This window comes from Camelus ferus, chromosome 13 (assembly GCF_009834535.1).
Source record: "Camelus ferus isolate YT-003-E chromosome 13, BCGSAC_Cfer_1.0, whole genome shotgun sequence".
Classification (NCBI taxonomy): Eukaryota; Metazoa; Chordata; class Mammalia; order Artiodactyla; family Camelidae; genus Camelus; species Camelus ferus.
Window position 1 is genome coordinate 33,395,390 of NC_045708.1, and position 21,579 is coordinate 33,416,968.

A 21,579-nucleotide genomic window follows, 5' to 3' on the forward strand; every position below is an offset into this window, starting at 1 on the left:
GGCTATCTCACAACTTTGTAAGGGTAGAGGTTAACTTGTAGAAAACTGATGGCAATGCAAATAATTCTTGTCTGAGAGCAATGCCAATAATTCCCATCCATAGAAATGCAAGTGAATTCTGTCCAGTAGAGATGGAACTTATTTCCACCTGGTAAAAGAGATAATCCCCAACATTATAGTTTATTGCTTAATAGGATATTAATGTTTTTGCAACTATTAACAAATTCATTTCAGCATTCCTTTGGCTGATAATCTAAATCTCTGAAACTCAAATCCTCATTTGAACAAATCTTACTATCTTACTGGTTCCCTCATTATTTAGGATAGTAATGGATAAGTAGTTTATTACAATGAATAAAATCTTTAGCGTACGCTCAATTTGTATTTTCATAAGTTATATTTTTTAACCTTTTGAAAATCATTATTTAGCAGACTGTAAGAAATAAATGCATACCAGGTGGTCATAAGTCATAAGAATAAAAGCAGGGTAAGAGGACGGCTATTAACTGGTAGTGTAGTAGGTACTACATAGTTAGGGCCAATCAGTCAAATGAGTCCTGTACTTCTCTCTGTTAATTTTAAGTGGGATCCATTCTCTTCTCTCCATCTTCACTGCCACCACACTAATCCAGACCATGATCTCTCATCTTACCTCCCTGCCTTACTTCCACCTACTCTGATCGCCTGCTATCAGATGATTATTTTTAAAAAAACAACTATCTCAGGAAGAGGATATAGCTCAACTGGTAGAGTGAATCCTTAGTATGCACAAGGTCCTGGTTTAAGTCCCAGTACATCCTCTAAAATTAAATGAATAAACCTAACCCCCCCCCCCCAAAAAAAAACCCAACTATCTTATCACGACCCTCCTTTCCACTAGCTCCCTATGGTGGCGTCAAGTTTTGTGGGGCCTAAAGCTTCACAATTCGGGAGACCCTCTTTAAGAGAAAAATAACACAGAAATTAGGTACCAAGCCCTGAAAAGGGGCACTGCAAACGACAGATCCTGAAATTTAAGCTTCATCAGCTTCACTATATATATCTGCCTCTGCCTAGAAATCTAGCCTCGTTTTTCTCTACTTCAAAATCTTTCTCTGTACAACTTCTGCCTAGAAGGCTCTTCCCGCCCCTTTTTACCTACCTAACACTTTCAGTACTCAACTGTCAGCTTCCAATCCTACCTGACTCAACTGGGTTAGGGGCTATTACAGTCCCTCTCAATGTTACAGGCGTCCAGCCATAGCCACCATTCAATGTGACGAGTTGCTCTTTTCCCATACCCTCAAGAGCCCTAGCTGGGCGGGGTTTGCACCTGAGACGTATCGGTGGGCGGAGCCACAGGAGAGAGTAGGCGATAATTCGTTCCCCTTTTCGTCCAGAGTGGGGCGCACCACGTCCGGAACCTGCGCGTCGCACGCAGCGGTTCCGGTCGGAATTACCCTGCGGCGCACGCAGACATGGCTGCGCTGGTAGTGAGGGGTGTTCGGGACATGCTGAAGCGTGCGGACTTCGCGACGGTCCCGCGGAGACATCGACATAAGAAGAAATGGGTAAGGTCCAGTGACAGCAACCTCTTGCTGCCGCCCCTCAGGAAACTTCTCCAGCCCCGCCACTTCCCTCACCCCTAGTTAGGTTGCTACTCCCGCGCCTCTGGAACGCCTCTGGCCGCCTTTCCTCCGCCCCTCAGGGAGCGTGACCAGTCGCGTCTTTCTCACATCTGTTACGTCATCGCCTTGGTCAGCCCTTTTATTTCATCACAAGTCTTCGGCTTTCCCTCTTGATGAGTCTGCAGACTCCTGACTCCGCCCCTCTAAGTTACGTCATCACCTCCGCCCTAATTCTTTCAGTTCTGTCACCGCCTCTTGTTCCCCGGCTCGTGGTTACCTTCCCCTGGGCCCCCACTAACCCTTCCATTTCCCTTCCTCCCTCACCCCCACCCTCCCTTTTCCTTCCCCCTCCTCTCCCCATCCCCTCCAAGACCTCTTCTCCTTTCCTACTACGACTTCCAACCCGGCCGCCCTCACCCACTAGGAAAATGTCATAGCGACTTCCCCTTCCTTCCTGGGTCTCCGCTGCCCTCCCGGAAAGGATTCAGCCCCTTCCTCACCCTCGAGCTGCCTCTGGCGCCCAGGAAAGGTTACAACGACCACCATCCCGGCCTTTCCCCAAACGCAGGCAAAAGGTGCAACGACTCCTCACACCCCATGGGCTCTCCTCACTTATCCAGAGACCCTTTCTTTGGCCTCACCTGTAGCCCTGGAATTTCTAGCACAATCGACCAGCCCCCTTCTCTACCCCGTCCGATTCTGTCCCCGCCCCCACCGCCCCCCTCCCCACTCCCACAGCCTCCCCTGCGCCCAGGAAGATGTTCTTTTGAACCCTGTTCTCCACACGTAGGAAGGCCTTGTTGCCCAGAGCCTATCCCCTCGGGTCTGTCCCCTGCTAGCCCTTGTGTTGACAGGTTTCAGCTTGTAGGGTCACCTCCCTGTGCCCGTGTGCGGGGCCCTTACTGCAGCTGGATCAGTCCCCCGAGAACACCACGTCCCTGTCCCCGAGGCCCTTTCATTGACCAGCACACACTCTGTTACTGTGGTGGATACCCTTCAGCCCTGGTAACCAGCCCGGTGACCTCCCCTCCCCTCACTTACGTGCCTTTGGAAGCTGGCCCCATGATTTTACCTACCATCACTCCTGGGGCCCAGGGAACTTGTCCCATGATTTCACCTCCTCTTACTCATAGACCCCTGGGAACTGGCTTCATAATTTCACCTCCCCTTGGTCACCAGCCCATGGAAACTAGACCTATAATTTCCCCACCCCTTTCTCATAGGGTTTTGGAAACTGGACCCATGACCTCCACTCTGCTCTCTTCCTGGTCCTCAGGGAGAAGTTATAATGACCCTCCTCTTTCCCCAGCATCTTCCCCACCCACTGGCAGGTTTTACCCTAGCCACCTTAAGCGTCCAGACTCTTATGATCCTAAACCACCACTTGACCCACCTCTTGGGAAAAATAGTTTTGGCCCCTCACTTTCTTCTCAGGCAGGCACATCTGCCTGTCCCAGGTCACCTCAGGAAGGCTCTTACCACTATTCCCATCTTCCCCCAGAGGCCCACATTCCTGCCCCTGGGAACCCTTATTGTTCCTTTCACCTACCCCCTGGGAGTACTGGCTCTCCTTCCTTACCCCAGTCCCAGGTTCCCAGGAAGCCTTGCTTTGAGTCTGTTTTCTCCTGGGAGACTGGTGGGAGCTCTTATGTCTGCATAACTCCAGGCACCTCGATTTCTGATCCCCTTGGTCCCCAGGAACCACCTCACTCCTTGTCCTCCCACTGTCCTTGTTCTGCCTTCTTCCCTTCACCTCCAGGCAACCAGTTTATATCTCCACCCCAGTCACACCCCTGCAGAAGCTATAAGGAACCCCCTCTCCCTACCCCAGTTTGCCCCCAAGCAAAGTCCCCTAAATCTTCAGAGTCAAAACAGCCATGTGCTCCCCACAGATGTCACTCCCTGGTCACCCAGCACACTCCTGACCAGCCCAGGTTTCCTAAGTCCAGCACCTCTCCTCCACCTCCCTCCCACCCTTCTGGTCTCTCTGGTCCTTCTTGTATGGTGACATCCATCACAACTTGCTCAAATTCCTGCCCCAAAGAACTTCCCCAAGAGACTACCCTACCTGTTGTGGCCCCTAGAACCTTAAAAACTGTCATCCCCACTTCCCTTCCCCTCCGCCTTCCTTGTGATCCTGTCTTGCCCAATAGTTATGCTCAGACCAGCCCCCGAGGACCCACCATAGGACCCCCCTGCAGTACCCATATATATTCTGTGGTTCCCCCCACTCCTGATCCCTGCTTACTCTCTGGTTCCCTCAGTCAGTCCACAGGTCCCCTTCAGAGTCGTAACCAGCCCCTGGGGCTCCCCTGCGGCACTTATAGCACTCCCAGGGGCCCACCCCAACCTCATCGCCAGCCTGTCGCGCCTCCTTGTTCTACCCACATCTATTCTTTTATCCCTTTGAGAACACCCTTTGACCCCCAAAATTTACCCATTGCCCCCCGAGCCCGGGGCCACCTTGATAATACGCCTTGTGGCCTCCACATCTACTCTGTGGCTTCTCGAGACTCCCGCAAGGAGTCCCAGCAGATCCCCTACAGCTGTCCTTTGTCTTCATCCAAGAGTTCCAGCTGTAGCACTAATGCCAGCTATAGTTCAACTGTTATGATTAGTGAATGCCAGAGTAGTGACAGCCAGAGCAAGAACACCCAGCAAAGCAGAAGTTGGAGCCAGAGTGAGAGTTCCCATGGCCCTTGCACAAGCTGGAGTCAAAGCAAGAATTTCCATCTTAGCAGAACTTGGAGCGGGAGCAGTAGTCTCCATCAAAACATGAATCAGGATCAGAGTGAGAGTCCTCAACTTAGTGAAAATCAGGGCCAGAGTGAAAATACCCAGCACAGCACAAGTCAGGGTCCAATCAAGAGTGCCCTCCGTAACAAAAGTCGGAGCCCAAGCAAGAGTCCCCGCCACAACAAAAAGCGGGACCACAGTAAGAGTCCCCACCATAGCAGAAGCCGGAGCAAGAGTCCACGCCATGGCAGAAGTCGGAGCCAGAGCAAGAGTCCCCACCATAGCAAACGTCGCAGTCAGAGCAAGAGTCCACGCCATAACAAGAAATGAAGGCAGAACAAGAGTTCTGTCCAAACCAAAAATCCAGGCCAGAGCAAAATTCATGACAGTAACTGGGCTGCCAGCCATAGCAAGCTTTCCAGCTGTGGCAGCCAGGACCAACTTGTTGACGCCTCAGCTGAGGTCTTTCTATTTCTTTTAATCTACTTCTGTTCTCTTTAAGCCTGACTCATATCCTTATCTGCTACCCCCATAGCAGTCATCCTAGAAGTCCCCACTTTGGTTTACACCTCAAGGTTTCTGTGAGCTCTCCTCATCCCACCTTCCTGGGATCTGGGAACTTTCCCAAAATGACCCGCAGCCCTGTGATTCTGAGCATTGTGCTGTCAGTCACTACATGACCTTAGGTAAGTTACCCTCATCTCTCCATCAAGTGTAGATGGTTGATATTTTTTGTATCCTACTGAGCAATCTGTTGTGGTGCTCACCTAAGCTAGGTGACAAGAAAATGCCTTACAAAATGGAAGGACTGTTCAGAAAGAAAGAGTCTCCTGTTTCTAAGCTCCACAGTTTCTTCCAGCCTTCTGTAGACCCTCCGCAAGAGTCCTCTCCAAGGCCTCAGGGAGTGCACTCTTTATTGGTGACCCCCACATGCTATTGTGAGCGCTGTAGCTTACTTTCACACGCTGAGGTGGAAAGGCCAGTTTCCCACTACTTTTCTCTCACATACTTCTCTCTGGTTATGGGAACACAAGTCCGCATGGAGCTTTCAGTCTAGTGAGCGAGATAAAACTGTTAAAAACTATTTATGATTGTGGTAAGTGCTACGGAGGAAAAGTATAAGATGCTATGAAGTCTTATAGTTAGGCAGAGGCAGAATGCAAAAGCACGAGTGGGCACTAGCTGGATCCAGGGCTCTGAGGTACTGGTAGGGTCAGAAAGTATGGGGATAGATGCAAGACTGGAAGACCAATAGGCCTGTTCTTTCTCTTTTAGGCCACCACAGAGCCCAAATTTCCTGCCACTCGACTGGCTCTGCAGAATTTTGACATGACATACAGTGTGCAGTTTGGGGATCTTTGGCCATCTATCCGGGTCAGTCTCCTCTCAGAGCAGAAGTATGGTGCACTGGTCAATAACTTTGCTGCCCGGGATCATGTGAGTGCTGAGCTGGAGCAGCTGAGTGCCAGGGACTTTGTGAAAGAAGCTATCTCCCATGGGGAACCAGAGCCCGAGAATGGCCAAACTGCAGCTCCATCCCCTGCCTCCTGGGCCTGCAGTCCAAACCTTCAGTGCTTCACTTTTGCCAGAGGAGATGTCAGCTGTTTCCCTCCTGCCAGGTAGGATCTGGAGCCATGGCTGGGGCTGTCCTCAGTCTGCTGGAAGAAGACAGGAAGAAACCTAGCACCTGTCCCGTTTAATAAGGATGATAATATTATTAATATTTACTGAGTGGTTATACATGCTGGGCATTATCTGTTTTTGTTCTATCAACAGCCCTCTGAGGTGGGTAATATGTTTTTCTTTTACATTTGAGGAAACTGAGGTGTGGAAAAGTTAAGATACTTACTTGCTTTAGGTTCCTTAGATAGTAAGTGGTGCAGCTAATAGTTAGACCCAGGCAGTCTGACCCCAAAATCTGCACTTTGAACCTGCTCTCCTCTACTGCCTAAGTAAGATAAAACCCGACCTCTTACTTGAGCACTAATTGCACCCTCTCCAGTTAAAATCTGTGTTATTTACAACTACTTTCTCATTTTACCCCATTACCACCCATCAGAGTGAATAAGACAGGTAACTTCATGGTGCTGAAGAAGGGAGACTTACTTAGGAAATGGGGCTTGTTTGGGACACAAGTTAGTGCCAGATCAAGGGAAAAGAAAGGAGACCTTCCAGACTTCTTATCCAGTGCTTAGATGTATGAAGTTGAATGAAAACAGACTGATCAGATGCTAAATTGTGCTTTAGAAATTGACAGAAGGCGATCTCGGTGTTACTTGTAGGACATGGGAATTGATCTTTGAAGGATTGATTCATTCATTCAACAAATACTTACTGTCTACCAGATGCCAGGCATTCTTAAGTACCTGCGTTACAGATACACAAGCCCTCATGGAGCTTTCGGTCTAGTGAGGGGGATAATTGTTAAACTATTCCTGATTGTGATAAGTGCTACAGAGGCGAAGTATAAGATGCTATGAAGTCTTACAGTTAAGAGAGCTAATGAAGTCCTTTCTGAGGAAGTAAAATTTAAGCTAAGACTTAAAACTTAGTAGGAATTAAAGCTGATGGCGTATGAGTGGGGGTGGGGTGAGAGGCTAAATGTGAGGCTACAGAAGGAGTCTGGAGCCAGATTATGAAGGTCTTACAGGCCATATGGAATTGTGGACTTTTTCTCTAAAAGAAGTAGGGAGCCATGAAAGATTTTAAGCTGGGGGATGACCTGACCAGATTTGAATTTTTATTTATTTATTTTTATTGAAGTATGGTTGATTTACAATGTTGTGTTAGATTTAAATTTTAAAAATACCGTTCTGGATAAACAATAAGATTGTACTATATAGCACAGGGAACTATATTCAGTACCTTTTAATAGCTGATAATGAAAAAGAATATGAAAACTGAATCACTATTAGACCAGAAGATAACACAACATTGTAAACCGACTATATGTCAAATCAATCAAGCAAGCAAGCAAGCAAGCAAGCAACAACAAAATAAAATAAAATAAAATACTATTCTGGCTGCTGTGTGGAAAATAGATTGGAGAGGGGCAAGGCTAGAAATGGAGATGTAAATTAGGAGGCTTTTGCAATAGTTCTAGCTACTGGTTTCAGGGAAGTCTGTATGCTTAAGAAAAGTAAGAGATGAGACTTGAAGAGTACATGAGGGGCCATGTGTTGAAATCTTGAGTGCTGGGAGCTTGCAGGTTGGGAGAAAGGGATTCTCCTGGTGGCCCAGAGTTTATTATAAATGGCTGGAATTATCAGGGCTGGGTAGCTTTCAGACCATATGCCTTTTAGTACATATTGCTATAAATTGTCAATATCTATTCTAGAAAACCACTGAAGAGGGTTTCTGAGCAGTGGAAAGGCAATAATGCACAATGGTTATAAGCATGGGTTCTGGAGTCAAGAAAAACCTAGATTAGGGGGTGGGGAGGGTATAGCTCAAGTAGTAGAGTCCATGCTTAGCATGCATGAGGTCCTGGGTTCAATCCCCAGTACCACCTCTAAAATAAATACGTATATAAACAAACCCCACCCCCTAAAATAAAATAAATTAAAATATATATATATATATTTAAAAAAAAAAAGAAAACCTAGATTTGGATCCTGTCTTCATCACTTGTTAGACATGTGGCATTGGATAACTGAGCTTTGGTTTTTTATTGGCAAAATAATCTGGAAAAAAATGGTAGTAATAGCTGATTGTAGCACACTATGTGCCAGCTACTGTTCTAAGCACTTGACTTCTGTTGATTCCTTTAATCTTCACAATAATGCTATCTGGCAGGTACTCTTATTACAGATGAGGTAACTGTGATGCACAGAGAAGTTTGAGTAGTTTGCTGAAGTTCTCACAACTGTTGAGCAACTGGGCTAGGTTTGAGATCCAGGCAGTCTGGCTCTAGAATCAGGGTTCTCATGCCTCAAAGGGTTGTAGTGAGGATACAATGAAATGATGCCTACTGAACACCTAGTATAATACCTGCAATATAGTACTCATAAATAGTATCTCTTACTATTGATGTTATTCTCATCAAAGTTACGCTTCAGGAAGATCATTTTAGTCACTGTGGGGAGGGCATAGATTGGGGCAGGATTGGAGACCAATTTGGAGGCACTGGCTTTAGGCAGATCCATGGAGTAAGAACTATATGGTTTCCTAAGTTGCCTGAGGACACCCTGAGAGTAGTGGGGGACGCTGTCCTCTGTGCTGGGATTTATTTCCTTCTTGTCTTGATGGGCTCCCTATAAATCAGGGGATCTTAACTTCTCAGGAGTTCAAGGATGTATTCAGGGAGTCCAGGAACCTTCTGAAATTAAAAAATTGTTGTGGTTGTTTTTTTGTTTGTTTGTTTTTAAAGAGGGACTGTAGCTTTCAGCAGATTCTCAAAACTATCTCTGAACAAAAAAAAAAAGGTTAAGGAGTGGTGCTTCCAAAAGAAAGGCACTTGATGAGAATCGGTATTGTGAGCCAGTACTGGTCGATAGCAATTCTGTGCTTTTCTCAGATTTCTCCTCATTCTCCTGGAACGCAGTTTCACAGACAACTCAAGTGTGATTTGACTTTAAAAATGTCCTATCACAGCCTGAGCCCATTTGTGAATATCAGAGGTGTCACAACCTCACGTCTGGGGATTATGGCTCTTGTAACTGACCCTCAGTGGTGCTGTGTCTTAAATCTTGTCACATCTTTCTCCCAGAGCCTTCCTGTCAAAGCAGCAAGGACCAGGTTTCTGTCTCCTTGAATCTGTCCTCAAGGGCTGTCCATGCTGAGCTGTGTCTCAGGTGGAATGGCTGTACCACAGTTGCCTTTATGACCTTTGGGCTGGGAGTGAGGAGTCCTTCTGTGACCATTAGGTTGCTGTGTGTTGTCCCTCCCTCTCTACATATAAGGTTGCTGCCTCTTTTCATGCCTCATTAGCTCTCACGTGGACTCTAGTGACAGCCTTCTCACTGGTGTCTTTATTTCTGATTTGTTTTTTCTAGCCCACCTAGCTTTCTGAAACTCTGTTTTGCTGGTCATGTCATTTTCTTTAAAAACTTTTTGGTAACTGCCTACAGGTTCAGACTCCTTAGCATAGGGCTTAAGACCTTTTGTAATGTTGGCCTCTGTCTGCTTTCCAACCTCAATCTCATGTACCTTGTATTACTAACACACCAGATTTCTCACTGTTTCTGAAAGAAGCTATGAGTGTGCATGCTTCTGTGCCTTTGCTTGTTATTTTTTCTTCTGCTTAGAATGTCCTCCCTCCCCTTTTTTAAACCAGTTGAAGCCCCATTCCTTCATCAGACCTTACTTGGGTAACTCTAACACTGACCGGCACAATTGATGGCACTCTTCTCTTAGCTCCAAAGCATTTTATATCTCAATATGTAATCCAATAAAACTGAGTTCCTGCCATATGCCATTCACGGTTTCAGGTGTTGGGGATGTTACAGTGAACAAAGCAAGACAAAGTCCCTACCCTCATTCTAATAAGGCAAGAGAGAGAAGGGGGAAAACACACACACACATACACATCTATACATGTAAAGTGAATAATAAAAATACTTTAAAGAAAAATAATGCACGACAGAGAGATAGAAGATGATGGGAGTAGGGGGTTGCTATTTTTAGAGTAGTCAGGGAATGCCAGGGTGTCTTTGATGAGGTAACTTTTGAGGAGAGACCTGAAAGAAGTGATGAAGCAAATGAGGGATATTTGGTGGAAGAGTGTTGCAGGCAGAAAGTACAGCAACTACAAAGGCCTGAGACAGAAACATGCATGGCTTAATTAAGGAATAGCAAGATGGCTAGTGTGGCTGGAAGTAGGGTGAGTTGATCTGTGTTTTAAAAGGCTGCTCTGGCTGCTATGAAGATGAATGAGTGAGTACGTACTTAACTGAGTGTGGGCCTGAGCAATGAGATTTTGCTGAGTAGAGCTCAAAGGACCCTACGTCATGGACTTGGTGACCTTGACTTCCAGTGGGTCTCCTGACTTGGAATTTGACTATAAGGTGTTCTCCTCTCTTCTAGACTGGGCAGCCTGGGTGTCATGGACTACTACCTGATGGATGCTGCCTCCTTGCTGCCTGTGCTGGCCCTTGGCCTGCAGCCCGGTGACACCGTGCTTGACCTGTGTGCAGCCCCTGGGGGAAAGACACTAGCGTTACTTCAGACTAGCTGTTGCCGTAAGTCAGAGGGCTGGTGTCTCAGGCAGGGGAGGCTCCCTACCTCATCTTGTCAGGGGCACACTGAATATGATGAGCTCCCTGGTCCAGGTGAGAGGTGGGATAATGCTTGCTTGCTAAACTGGTGTATTTTTTCTCTTGGAATTATTTCCTCTCTTTTTCTGTCAGTTGGCCAAGGAAGATTGCTGAGCAGAGCAAGGTCTCTGAGGCAGATTTAAAGCAGGGCCCTGATTAATCTACCACATGACACTTTCACCTCTTTGCATCTGTTTACTTTGTCTCTTAAGATTAAGTTCCATTTCCTTAGCCTGCCAGCTAAAGCAGTAAGTTCTGGCTGCAGCTGCCCTTTATAACTTTGATGTCATTCTTCCCCAGGCTTTATGTGCTTCAGCCACATCCTGCTACTCTCTATTGCCTAAATAAGCTTCTACCTTTGCTCATGTTAGGAATTCTCTTTAGAATACCCCAATCCTATCTCAGCTGGTGTGTCTACAACCTTTTAGCTTTCAAGCCTCAGCTCAAGTGTGCCACCTCCTGGAAGTCTCCCTTCATGACCTCTACTGGCTAGTTGAAAAGTGATGCCTCTGTCTCCTGTGCTTCTGCACCATGGGCATCAATCACCCTTGCAACTGTTAGCACATTTGCCTTGCATCAGAGCTTTTATTGCATATGCATCTTCTTCCTTCTCAAGATTATGAATTCCTTGAGGACAGGCCCGATTCTTACTCATTTCAGTAGTGTAGCCCAGCCCAGGTCTTGTATATTTTAAGTGTTCAGCCATCCATTGGCTGACATCATGCCCTAATATAGGCAGTATTTTTTCCGTGGGGACCTGAGAAATATCCACAAGGGGGCTGTGATTTTTCATCAACCAACTTGCATAGTTTGAGTTAGCTTCCAGCCTCAAGGTAGATCCTATGGTTGATTCAGAGAGGTGCTACATTTTTTTTTTTTTTAATATACTTGAGTTGCCAATTTCTTCTCCTCCTCCTCCTCCTCTTTTTTTGTTGGGGGAAGAGGTAGTTAGGTTTATTTGTTTATTTTTAAAGGAGGTACTGGGGATTGAACCCAGGATTTATGCATGCTAGACATGCACTCTACCACTTGAGCTATACCCTCCCCCCAAGAGGAGCCACATTTGATCTCTGCCTTCTGGAAGTCCAGAAGGAAAGGAGAAGAAATGTTACATGGCTTAATGGGTCCAGTGCAAAGGAGCCCAGCCTGTGTGCTAGGTTGTGCTGATCTACCTTAAGTGCCAAGGGAATCCATCTGAAGAAGGATGAATAAGGTAGGGTTACTTGGACGAGGATGAACTTGAACTCAGAAGAAGGGGAAGAGCCAAGGAGAAGTAATTGAGAACTGCTTTTCTAAGATATGCTGAATTACCAGCACTTCACTCTCATCCCAGCTCCTCACTAAAGTGACTCTGATTCCAGGGAGACTGGAGTTTCAATGCAAGAAGGGAAATTACCTAGTTCAATCCTCATATTTTATGGAGGGGGAAATTGAGCCCTGAAGAGATTAAATAACTTGAATCTTTTACATGAATTGGAGATAGAGCCAGAATTGGAACCCAGCTTTTCTCTTTTCAGTTGATATCCTGCTGCAAATTCCTCTTGAGTAGTGAATCGAATTTTTACTTCTCTGAGTGCCCTCAAAGTTTGGGACCATATTTCTTTGTTGGAAGACTAAGGAGGTTTACATTAGTGACCACTCCCATTAGATAAGGTCTGCACTCTCTGGTTCTTCACCACAGTCCCCACCTCTCCCTTTTACTCCTTGACTCTGAGGCCAGGTATTAATTGCCATTTGTCATCAAGCTTGCAATAATATTTTTTCTTTGAGTGAAGAGCAAAATGAGATATTTCTTGAACTCCTGTCTATCACAAAAGGAAAAATGAAAGAGATGTGAATCATTTAGGATTAGCTTTGGTCATATACAATAGAAAACTCAACTAACTGGCTTAAAGAAGAAACATTTATGTCTCTCTTACATAAGAAAGCTGGGATATAGGCCGTCTGGGGCTGGTATGGAGGCTCCAAAACCATCAGGGACTTGGGATCTTTCTTTCTTTTTGCAACCTATTTTATTGCTGGCTTCCATCCTCAGGATTGCTTCATGGCCTAAGAACAGACTGGACAAAAGGGGCACGTCTCCTGACTGTATTTTAAACATCTTTTCAGAAGCCCTACACAATAATTCTGCCTACAATTCATTGACCAAAACTTAGTCATGTAGTCTTACTTAGTTGTAAAAGGAGGCTGGGAAATGTAGTCTTTGGAGGAACATTATTCTCCCCTCCCCCAAATAAAATTGGAGTTTTATTACTAAGGAATAAGAGGGGAATAAATTTTGGGTGAAGTGTATAGTATCTACTAAAGATTAAGAGAGACACGTGTTTCAAGAAAAGTGGGAGAGAGCATATTCCTTTACAAATAAATTTTCTAACCTGGTCTGCTTTACGTATTTACATAACCTTCCTGGCATGTGTAGGTGTTTGCCTTTGCAGCCCCAACTCTAGAGTGTCTAGTACTGTTAGGATATAATAAATGTTTCTCCTCCACCTGCCATGCCCTGGGGTCTGCATTGACTGGGTATGCCTGAGAATTGGTCTGACTCTCCATCAGCACCATTGCTGGTGGGATGTTTTCTTGGGCCATGGCCTCTGAAATGTTCATACTAACCCAAACCATCTATAGATTCAGTGCAGTCCCTATCAAGATTCCAATGGCATTTTTTTTTTACATAAGTAGAAAAAACAAATCCTAAATTTTATACTCCCACAGGCCATCTCGCTGCCAATGATCTCTCCACTTCACGAACAGGCAGACTACAGAAGGTCCTTCACAGCTATGTGCCTCAAGATATCAGGGATAAGAATCGAGTTCGAGTCACATCATGGGATGGCAGGAAGTGGGGAGAACTGGAGGGGGATACCTATGACCGGGTGAGTGATTCCTGACCTGGGACATCCAGCTAGCCAAATCTGGAGTCCCCATCCTGGCTCTAAGCCTTGACGGGGTAGGATCTAGCCCTATATATTTGAGGATGTAGGACTGTTTCTGGACCTGGCCAGCTCTCCATGGGTGATTTGGAAAACAGCCATCTGCAGAATTGTCAGTTCAGCTTCGGTGACTGGCTACTATCCTCACTAGAGACAGTTGGCAGCAAAAAGAGTTTGAACCTGACTGGGTGGGAAAAAAGTCATTAGGCTTATTTTATTTCTCAACTCACTTGGTTGCTCAGAAATACTCATTAAAATAAGTATGAATAAGCTCATTTTATTTAGTTTTAAGTAATAATACAGTACCTGGTGCAAAATTCAACAGGCACAAAAGGGCATCCAGTGAGAAGTATGCTTCCCTCTTACTCCTGTCTCACAGCCATCTACTTCATCTTCCTACAGATGGCTATATTTTAAAAAATAATTTTTATTTTCTATTTTTTCCATTGTCTTTAATTAAACTTTTAAAGTGTATTTATTTTTTTGGAGGGGGGTAAACTAGGTTTATTTACTTATTTTACTGAAGGACTGAAGATTGAACCCAAGACTTGTGCATGCTAAGCACGCATTCTACCGCTGAGCTGTATCCTTTCCCGCCACATGACTGTTATTTATATTTTCTTCTATATCCTCTTAAAATATATTCTCGGTGTAGATACAAATATAAATAAATGTATATTTAAAAACTAGGAATGGTAGTATATTATACTTACTATTTCTGAACTTTGTATATTTTCATTTAATAATATGCCCTGAAGTTCAATCTTTTTTGTTTTTGAAATATAACTGCTAGATAACAGTTTTTATTTTATTATTTTTTATTTTATTTATTTTATTTTATTTTTTTTGGATGACAGTCTATATGCACTTAAGATTTTGACAGAGGTTACTAAATCACTCTTTGTGGGGTTAAGTCAGTTTCACTTCTACTGGTAATGAAAACAGTACTGTTTCCTCATATCCTGCCATCATTGGTGTTGTCAGACTTTTTGGTTTTTGTCAAACTGATAGCATCTAATTTATATTTTCTTGTTAGAACAATGTTGAAAGTCATTTCATATTTTTAAGTTATTTGTATTTTCTTTTAGTTGGCACATTCTAAAAACATTTATTTAAAACATACTTCTAGGGGAGGGTATAGTTCAGTGGTAAGTGTGTGCTTAGCATGCATGAGGTCCTGGATTCAATCCCCAGTACATCCATTAAAAAAAAAAAAACTAACATACTTCTAAAAATATAAAAAAATATAGTTTTGTCTCTGTGTTGTCATCTGACACATTAATCTGTCCAATTCCTAACATTGTGCCTCAGCCACTCTTAGAAATTGAAAGAGAGACCAAGGCTTGTGGAGTCTTGGATAGGCTTAAGTGACCTGCTTCCTACCTGTGTAGGAATCCCCTATTGAGCTTTTTCAGCATGGAGGCAGCAGAACAGAGTGGAGAGAGCATGACCTCTGCTGTCAGCCTAACTTGTTTCTGCATCACAGGGCTGCCACTTACTGACTTTGGGAAAGCTGCTTATCTCGCTGAACTTCAGCATTTTCATTTTTAAAATAGGAAATACTGCTTTGTAAGATCATGATGATTCAGTGAGCATATGCAGGGCAGGTAGTAGCCATCATCATTATTCAGCCTGTGCTTGTACACTTTTCATTGACGGGAGCTCACTGAGGTTTAGTGGTTGAACCCCTCTGCTGTTAGAAAGTTCTTCCTCTATTGAATTAAAGTCTGTAGATTGTTTGATATATGGTTGAGTCAGACTACTTAGATTGGAGTCCTGGCTCCATCACTTATCAGCCAAAGAAGTTTGGGCAAGTTAACCTTTCAGTTTAAGCTTCAGCTTCTTCATCTGTAAAATGAGGATAATAGTAGTGCCCATCCCATAGGTGAAGATTAAATAAGAATACATTTAATACAGTTCCTGACATATAGAATGCATTTAATGTTGTCGTCATCACAATCCTTACTATTTTTATTATTTCCAATGATCTAGCAATGCCTTCTGGAACAATAGAATGAGCTGCCTCCCGTTTCACAGGAAAGCGTTTCAAATGTTTGAAAACAGTAGCTTTCATGTCCTGAAGATGTCTTTGTTTATTGGCTGAACAAGTAGTTGTATACCATATAATATGGGTTAGGCAAGCATTAAGTACTTCACATGCAAAGAAGACTACTATCTCAGGGTTTCACACCCTCTTGGTAACTCCATCCTTCCCGCTAGTGTACCTGGCCATCAGCTGGAGTGAGGACAGGACATCAGAACGCTGTGTTTTCATGGCAAGACACCTACTCCCCTCCCAACTCACAGCTTCCTTTTTATATGTGTTGCAGTTATACCTTTGCCCATCCCTTTATATTTAGCCTTGTTGAATCACTTCCTTCCAGGCATGTCTCTTATATACTGCATAGAGTTGGGTTTTGCTTTGTGAACCAATCTGTAAATTTTATTCTTTTAAAACAGTTGATGCCACTGATACATTTGGTCTCAGCTCTGTCAAATTATTTATTGTATTTATTTTATTTACTGTTTCTTTCACTAATCTCTTTTTTTGTTGTTATTTAGGAAGGTTTATATTTTAATTCTACATTAGATAGTTTCAATATCAAAACTGGGGGATTTAATTCTACTGGTTGTTTCTGCTAACTCTTGCTCAAGAAGACTTGTTTCCTTTTCTGTTTTGTGGTTATTTTTTATCACCTTTCATAATTTTCTAATAATTTTTCTATTGGAGTATAACACAGAAGTGATCATTAAGGTACTGCTTAAAAAGTGCTCTTACAGCGAAATACACTTATTACTACCCTTTCAGAAAATACGTTATTACAAGCATTCCAGAAACTCTTTAATGCCCCTTTCTATCCTCCTAGAAGTAATCACTATTTTGACTCCCAAAATGAAGGATGTACTTTATATATATGTAATCATAAAGTATATACTCTTGTCTTACTTTTTTCTGTGAACATTATGTTTGTGAGATTCACCCATGTTGCTGTGGCAGTGGTTTGTTCATTGTTGTTGCTATATTATATTCCATGGTGCATCCATAACAATTGATTGTACATTCTGTTAGTACTAGACAATTGGGTTGTTTCCCAACTACAAACAACACTGCTGTGAACATTCTTGTGAATGTTTTTTGGTGCAGTTATCTACACATTTCTGTTGAATTTCTGGGTTATAGCGTATGTTTATGTTCAGTTTTAGTCAATAATGTGAAAGTTTTCCAAGTGGTTGTACCAGTCTAAATTCCTACCTACAGTGTACGGGAATTCCAGGCATTCCACAAGCTTATCAACATATACTACTTTTTCCCACATTTTAGCCATTTTGGTGGGTGTATAATGGTATTTGCATTGTGATGTTAATTTTCATTTCAGTGATGACTAAGGAAGTTTGGACACCTTTTCCCACATTAATTGGCTCTTCTCTTTGAAGTGAGAATTCGTATCTTTTGCCTATTTTTTTCTATTACATTGTCTGTCTCTTTTTAATGTGTAAGTGTTCTCTTATGTGTTCTGGGTATAAGTTCTTTAATGAATATATATGTATTGTAAATATCTTTTTCTACTCTAACTTTTCTTTTCACCCTCTTAATAGTAAAGCAAACGTTCTTAATTTAAATAGGAAATTATAATCCATTTGGAACTGATTTTTATGTATAGTGAACAAAGTAGGGATACCAAAAATGACATTTAATTGACCCAGTATAAATTATTGAAAAGATTATTCATTTTTCACAGCACTGCCATGTCAACTTTGTCATAAATCAAGTATCCATATATGTGTGGGTCTATTTCTGGTCTTCATTCTGATCTGTTGGCCAGTTTGTCTTTCTTTTCAAGAAACTATACTGTCTTAATTGCTGTAGCTTTATAATAAGTCTTTTATATCAGGTATGCTAAATCCTCTAACTTTTTTTTTCTGTCTCTGAATATTTGTAGGCTTTATTTATTCAATATTGAAACTGAATTTTCTTTTTTTTTTTAAATCCTCTAACTTTATCTTCAAATTTCTCTTGACTCTTCTTGGTCCTTTGGATTTTCATAAATTTTGTCAATTTGCACAACAAAATCTTCAGGGTTTGGCCAGGGATTACAATGACTCTAAAAAACAAATTTGAAAGATAATTTCACTGGACATAGAATTCTATATTGGTGATTGTTTTCTTTCAGCATTTTGAAGATCTTATTTATTTTCTTTTGCTATTCATTGTTTCTGTTGAGAAGTCAGCTATAAGTCTTATTAAAACCCTTTTAAAGGTAGTGTGTTTATCTCCTGCCTGGGGTTTATAGTGCTTCCTGAATCTGTGGCTTGATTTTCTCATCAGTTTTAGAAAATTCTCAGTCATTATCTCTTCATGTATTTTTTCTGCCTCATTTATTCTCATAATTTTGAGACTTTAATTACATGTATATTAGGCTTTTTTAAACCATGTCCCATATATATTTTATATTCTTTTTTTGTATTTCTCTCATTTTTTTCCATCATGATTCAATCTGGATATCTTATTTTGACCTGATTCACCAGTCCTTTCTTAGCTTTGTCTAATACGCTGTTAAATACATCTTTTGAGGTCTTTTTAAAAAGTGGAATTTAATTGATATGTAATATTGTATTAGTTTTAGGTATACAACGTAATGATTCAATATATGTATATATTGTGAGATGATTATCACAATAAGTTTAGTTAAGTAACATCTATTACCACATGTAGTTAACGAATTGTTTCCTTATCATGAGAACTTTTAAGATCTATTCTCTTTGCAGTTTTCAAATATACAGTACAGTATTGTTAACTGTAGTCATCATGCTATACATTGCATCTCCAGAACTTATTTCTCTTAAAACTGGAAGTTTGTACCATTTAACCACCTTCACCCATTCCACCCACCCTACATATGCTGCCTCAGGTAACCACTACACTGTTCTCTGTATCTACTAGTTCTTTTCTTTAACATATAAGTGAGATCGTACAGTATTTGTTTTTCTTTGACTTATTTCACTTAGCATAATGTCCTCAAGATCCATCCATATTGTCTCAACTGGCAGAATTTCCTTCTTTCTTACGGCTCAGTAATACTCAATTGTACATATATGCCACATTTTGTTTATCCATTCATCTGTTGATGGACACTTAGGTTGTTTTCATGTCTTGGCTATTGTAAATAATGCTGCAGTGATCATGGGGGTGCAGATACGTTTTCAAGATAGAGTTTTTGTTTTCTTCAGATAAATACGTAGAAGTAGAATTGCTGGATGATATGATAGTTCTGTTTTTAATTTTTTGAGGACCTCTATACTGTTTTCCATAGTGGCTGCTCTAATTTACATTCCTACTGCACCTATTGAGTTCTTAATTTCAGCTATTGTATTTTCCAGTTTTAGAACTGCCATCTGATTTTTAAAAAAAAATTCTAGTCTATAGAAATCAGAAATTATAAAATTTTATGTCTTTTCATCTAATTTCCTGAACATATTAATCATTATTTACTATGATAATTTCAATATTATCTTCTACTATCTGTTTTTTCTTTTGTTTTTGGTCATTTGGTTTTGTCTTCTGGTGTTGGTAATTTTTGTTTGAATGCCAGATGTTTTGTGTGGAAAATTGTTGGGATAACCTGAGGCTCTGGATATCCTCCTCTAGAAAGGATTTGATTTCCCACGGGTAACACCAGAACAGATCGTCTTAATTCAGTCAGAAATTAGGCTGATTCAAAGCTGGAGTTTGTGACGGCTGCTCTATTTCCAATTTACTTCTATACCTAGGGTATTAAATTTTAGGGGTGTGGCTCAAAGCACGAGGTGTTTGTTTACTAGGACCCTCTACTCCTTGGTGTGGACTCTGAACTCCAGTTTTTATCCCTACAGCTCTATAAGACTGCTGAAAGTTCTGTTTAACTTCTCAGCCTCTTATCTGTCACAGTAGAGCTGAATACTTCTGGTTTACCTACCTGTACTTTTTCCTCTCTAGGATCTTAGCCCCTCAAATTCTTGGTTCCTTAGTAGATCTCTAGTAATTTCAGATAGATATTTTAAATATTTTGTCAAGCATTTCTAGTCATTCCAGCAGCGGGATTGGTTTATAAGCCATTCTGCCTTTACTAGAGGTGTAAAACTTGATATTGTTTATTGTCAGCTTATGATCATTGCCTAGGTAATTGTAAGAGCCCTAGTTTAATGGTTGATTTTCATTCCTCCAGAAAGAAACTGGCATTTGCTTTTGCCAGGTGTTTGGGGATCAGTCAACCCAGGACCATTAAATACTCTACATGGGATTTTCTGGATTATGTAGGCATCATGAGCTTGAACCTCCTACTTGAGTGTTTACAAATTCTCAGGGAGACTTTTCTTCTTTTTTTGGCCCAGAGTTAAATCCCAAACAGACAAATTCTTTTGTTTGTCTTCTATTGTGGCTGATATTTCTTTTTTCTAGTTCACTCTTAGATCACCCATGTAGCCCTTTGGGGATTTGATTTGGCTATGGATTTCCATTCCAATTCTGTGTCTCAAGTGCCCTGTTTTCTGTCCTCTAAGGCTTTGCGTTGCTAGGGATTGGATTGGTGAAAGATAGAAACCATCAGCTTCAGCTCTGGCTTGCCTCCCTGGATTTGTGCTCTTGCTTTTTCTTTGGTTTCTGAGGATTTCTCTAACTCTATGAGCAATGCCTTTAATAGTATTTTTAAAATATATTTCATCCAGCTCTTTTAGGTATTTTGTATCACAAGGGTTTTCAGGGTATCTACTACATTGCTGGAAACAGAAGGTATTAATTTTTTCTATAATGTTGTTTCTAAACATCCCAGTGGCGTTTCTCTGGGCATTCCTATTTAGTTAATATCTTTTTTTCCCATGAAAGCCAGTCCCAGCACATTTCTTGAGATATGACCTGACCGGAATACCAGGTAATCATTATTTCTTTTATTCTGTATGCATTGTATCAATTCATGCAGACTAGGAATACATCAGAATATTGAACACTGGGTCATTACTAATTTACTCAGAGTTTCTGCTTAACTGAAAATTCACAGATCTTTTCGATAGATGGTTTTACTTTTTTGAAACATAATTTTTTTTTTTGATCTTTAGTGCCTATCATAGAGTAGGCTCTTAGTAAGTAAATGAATGATTTTACATTTCTCACTTTAAAACATTTCTATTTTGGATATGATATTGTTTCAACATAAGACAATTTTTAATCCTGATCCTGTTACTCAGTACATTAACTAACTTTTGGGCATTATATCCCCTGTAAATTGGATGTTTTCATTCAAATAGCTAGGGGCAGAGTCAAGGACAGAGCCCTGAAGCAGTGAAGACTTCTTTCTAGGTTGATATCAATTACTTAATTATAGCCATTTGTGTGTTGGTTTTGGTTTTTTGACCAGCCACAAGTATACCTAGATATACTATTTTCCCACTCATTATTTCACAGTTGTCTTCCAGGTTAAGGTGAGAGGCTTTGTCAGGTACCCTGCAATGGAAGGATGGGCAGAGGGAGCACTTTACAAAACCTTCCAGGTCAGGGGCCTAAAACAGCCCTGGCCTCAGGAAGAGGAGCCAGTAAGGAGCTCTAGTACTTTACCCTTTAACACTCCTGGGCAGGTGCTGGTGGATGTGCCCTGTACCACAGACCGCCACTCCCTTCATGAGGAGGAGAACAACATCTTTCAGCGTTCGAGGAAGAAGGAGCGGCAGATGTTGCCTATGTTGCAGGTGCAGCTTCTTGCGTAAGTAACAGATTTACAAAAACTCAGGACTTTGGGCCAGAGTGCTCCAGGAGTCTGGTCACCTGAGGGGCTGGGGGACTGGAAGCTTTTTGCTAAGCCCATCACCCATAGAAGGGTCTTCTGGCTGGGGATCTGCCTGGAGGAGATGAACATCATGGGATGGTCCTTCTCTGGAACATAAAAACCTATGTGGTAAGACATACATAGCAGGGTGGGCTGCACAGATACACTTTTACCTCCCTGCTAGTCCCTGTGTCAGTGAGTAGCACAACTTTGAAAAATAGTTACTGGGGTTAAGGATCTATAGAGCTGGGGTAAGGAC

The 21,579-nt window shown here is 42.0% G+C and overlaps 2 protein-coding genes across 2 annotated transcripts in view; both read left to right on the top strand.

Annotated features, from left to right (window-relative positions):
• The first annotated feature begins 1,394 nt into the window (after nucleotides 1-1,394).
• Nucleotides 1,395-21,579, top strand: part of NSUN4 (NOP2/Sun RNA methyltransferase 4) — a 28,022-nt gene continuing 7,837 nt past the window's right edge. The window contains exons 1-5 of the mRNA XM_006178410.3: nucleotides 1,395-1,550; nucleotides 5,619-5,962; nucleotides 10,368-10,522; nucleotides 13,310-13,470; nucleotides 21,133-21,257. Of these exons, the coding sequence (XP_006178472.1) occupies nucleotides 1,458-1,550; nucleotides 5,619-5,962; nucleotides 10,368-10,522; nucleotides 13,310-13,470; nucleotides 21,133-21,257 (878 nt within the window). The 5' untranslated portion in view covers nucleotides 1,395-1,457. The remainder of the gene's footprint in view (nucleotides 1,551-5,618; nucleotides 5,963-10,367; nucleotides 10,523-13,309; nucleotides 13,471-21,132; nucleotides 21,258-21,579) is intronic.
• On the top strand, nucleotides 1,557-5,288 carry LOC116667982 (sperm head and tail associated protein-like). Its single transcript, XM_032494176.1, has one exon. The coding sequence runs from the start codon at nucleotides 2,205-2,207 to the stop codon at nucleotides 4,671-4,673; it is 2,469 nt and encodes an 822-aa protein (XP_032350067.1). The 5' UTR covers nucleotides 1,557-2,204; the 3' UTR covers nucleotides 4,674-5,288.

What these genes read in the sequence shown, in the direction of transcription:
- LOC116667982 (XM_032494176.1), top strand. Translation starts at nt 2,205, where the DNA reads ATGGGCTCTCCTCACTTATCCAGAGACCCTTTCTTTGGCCTCACCTGT.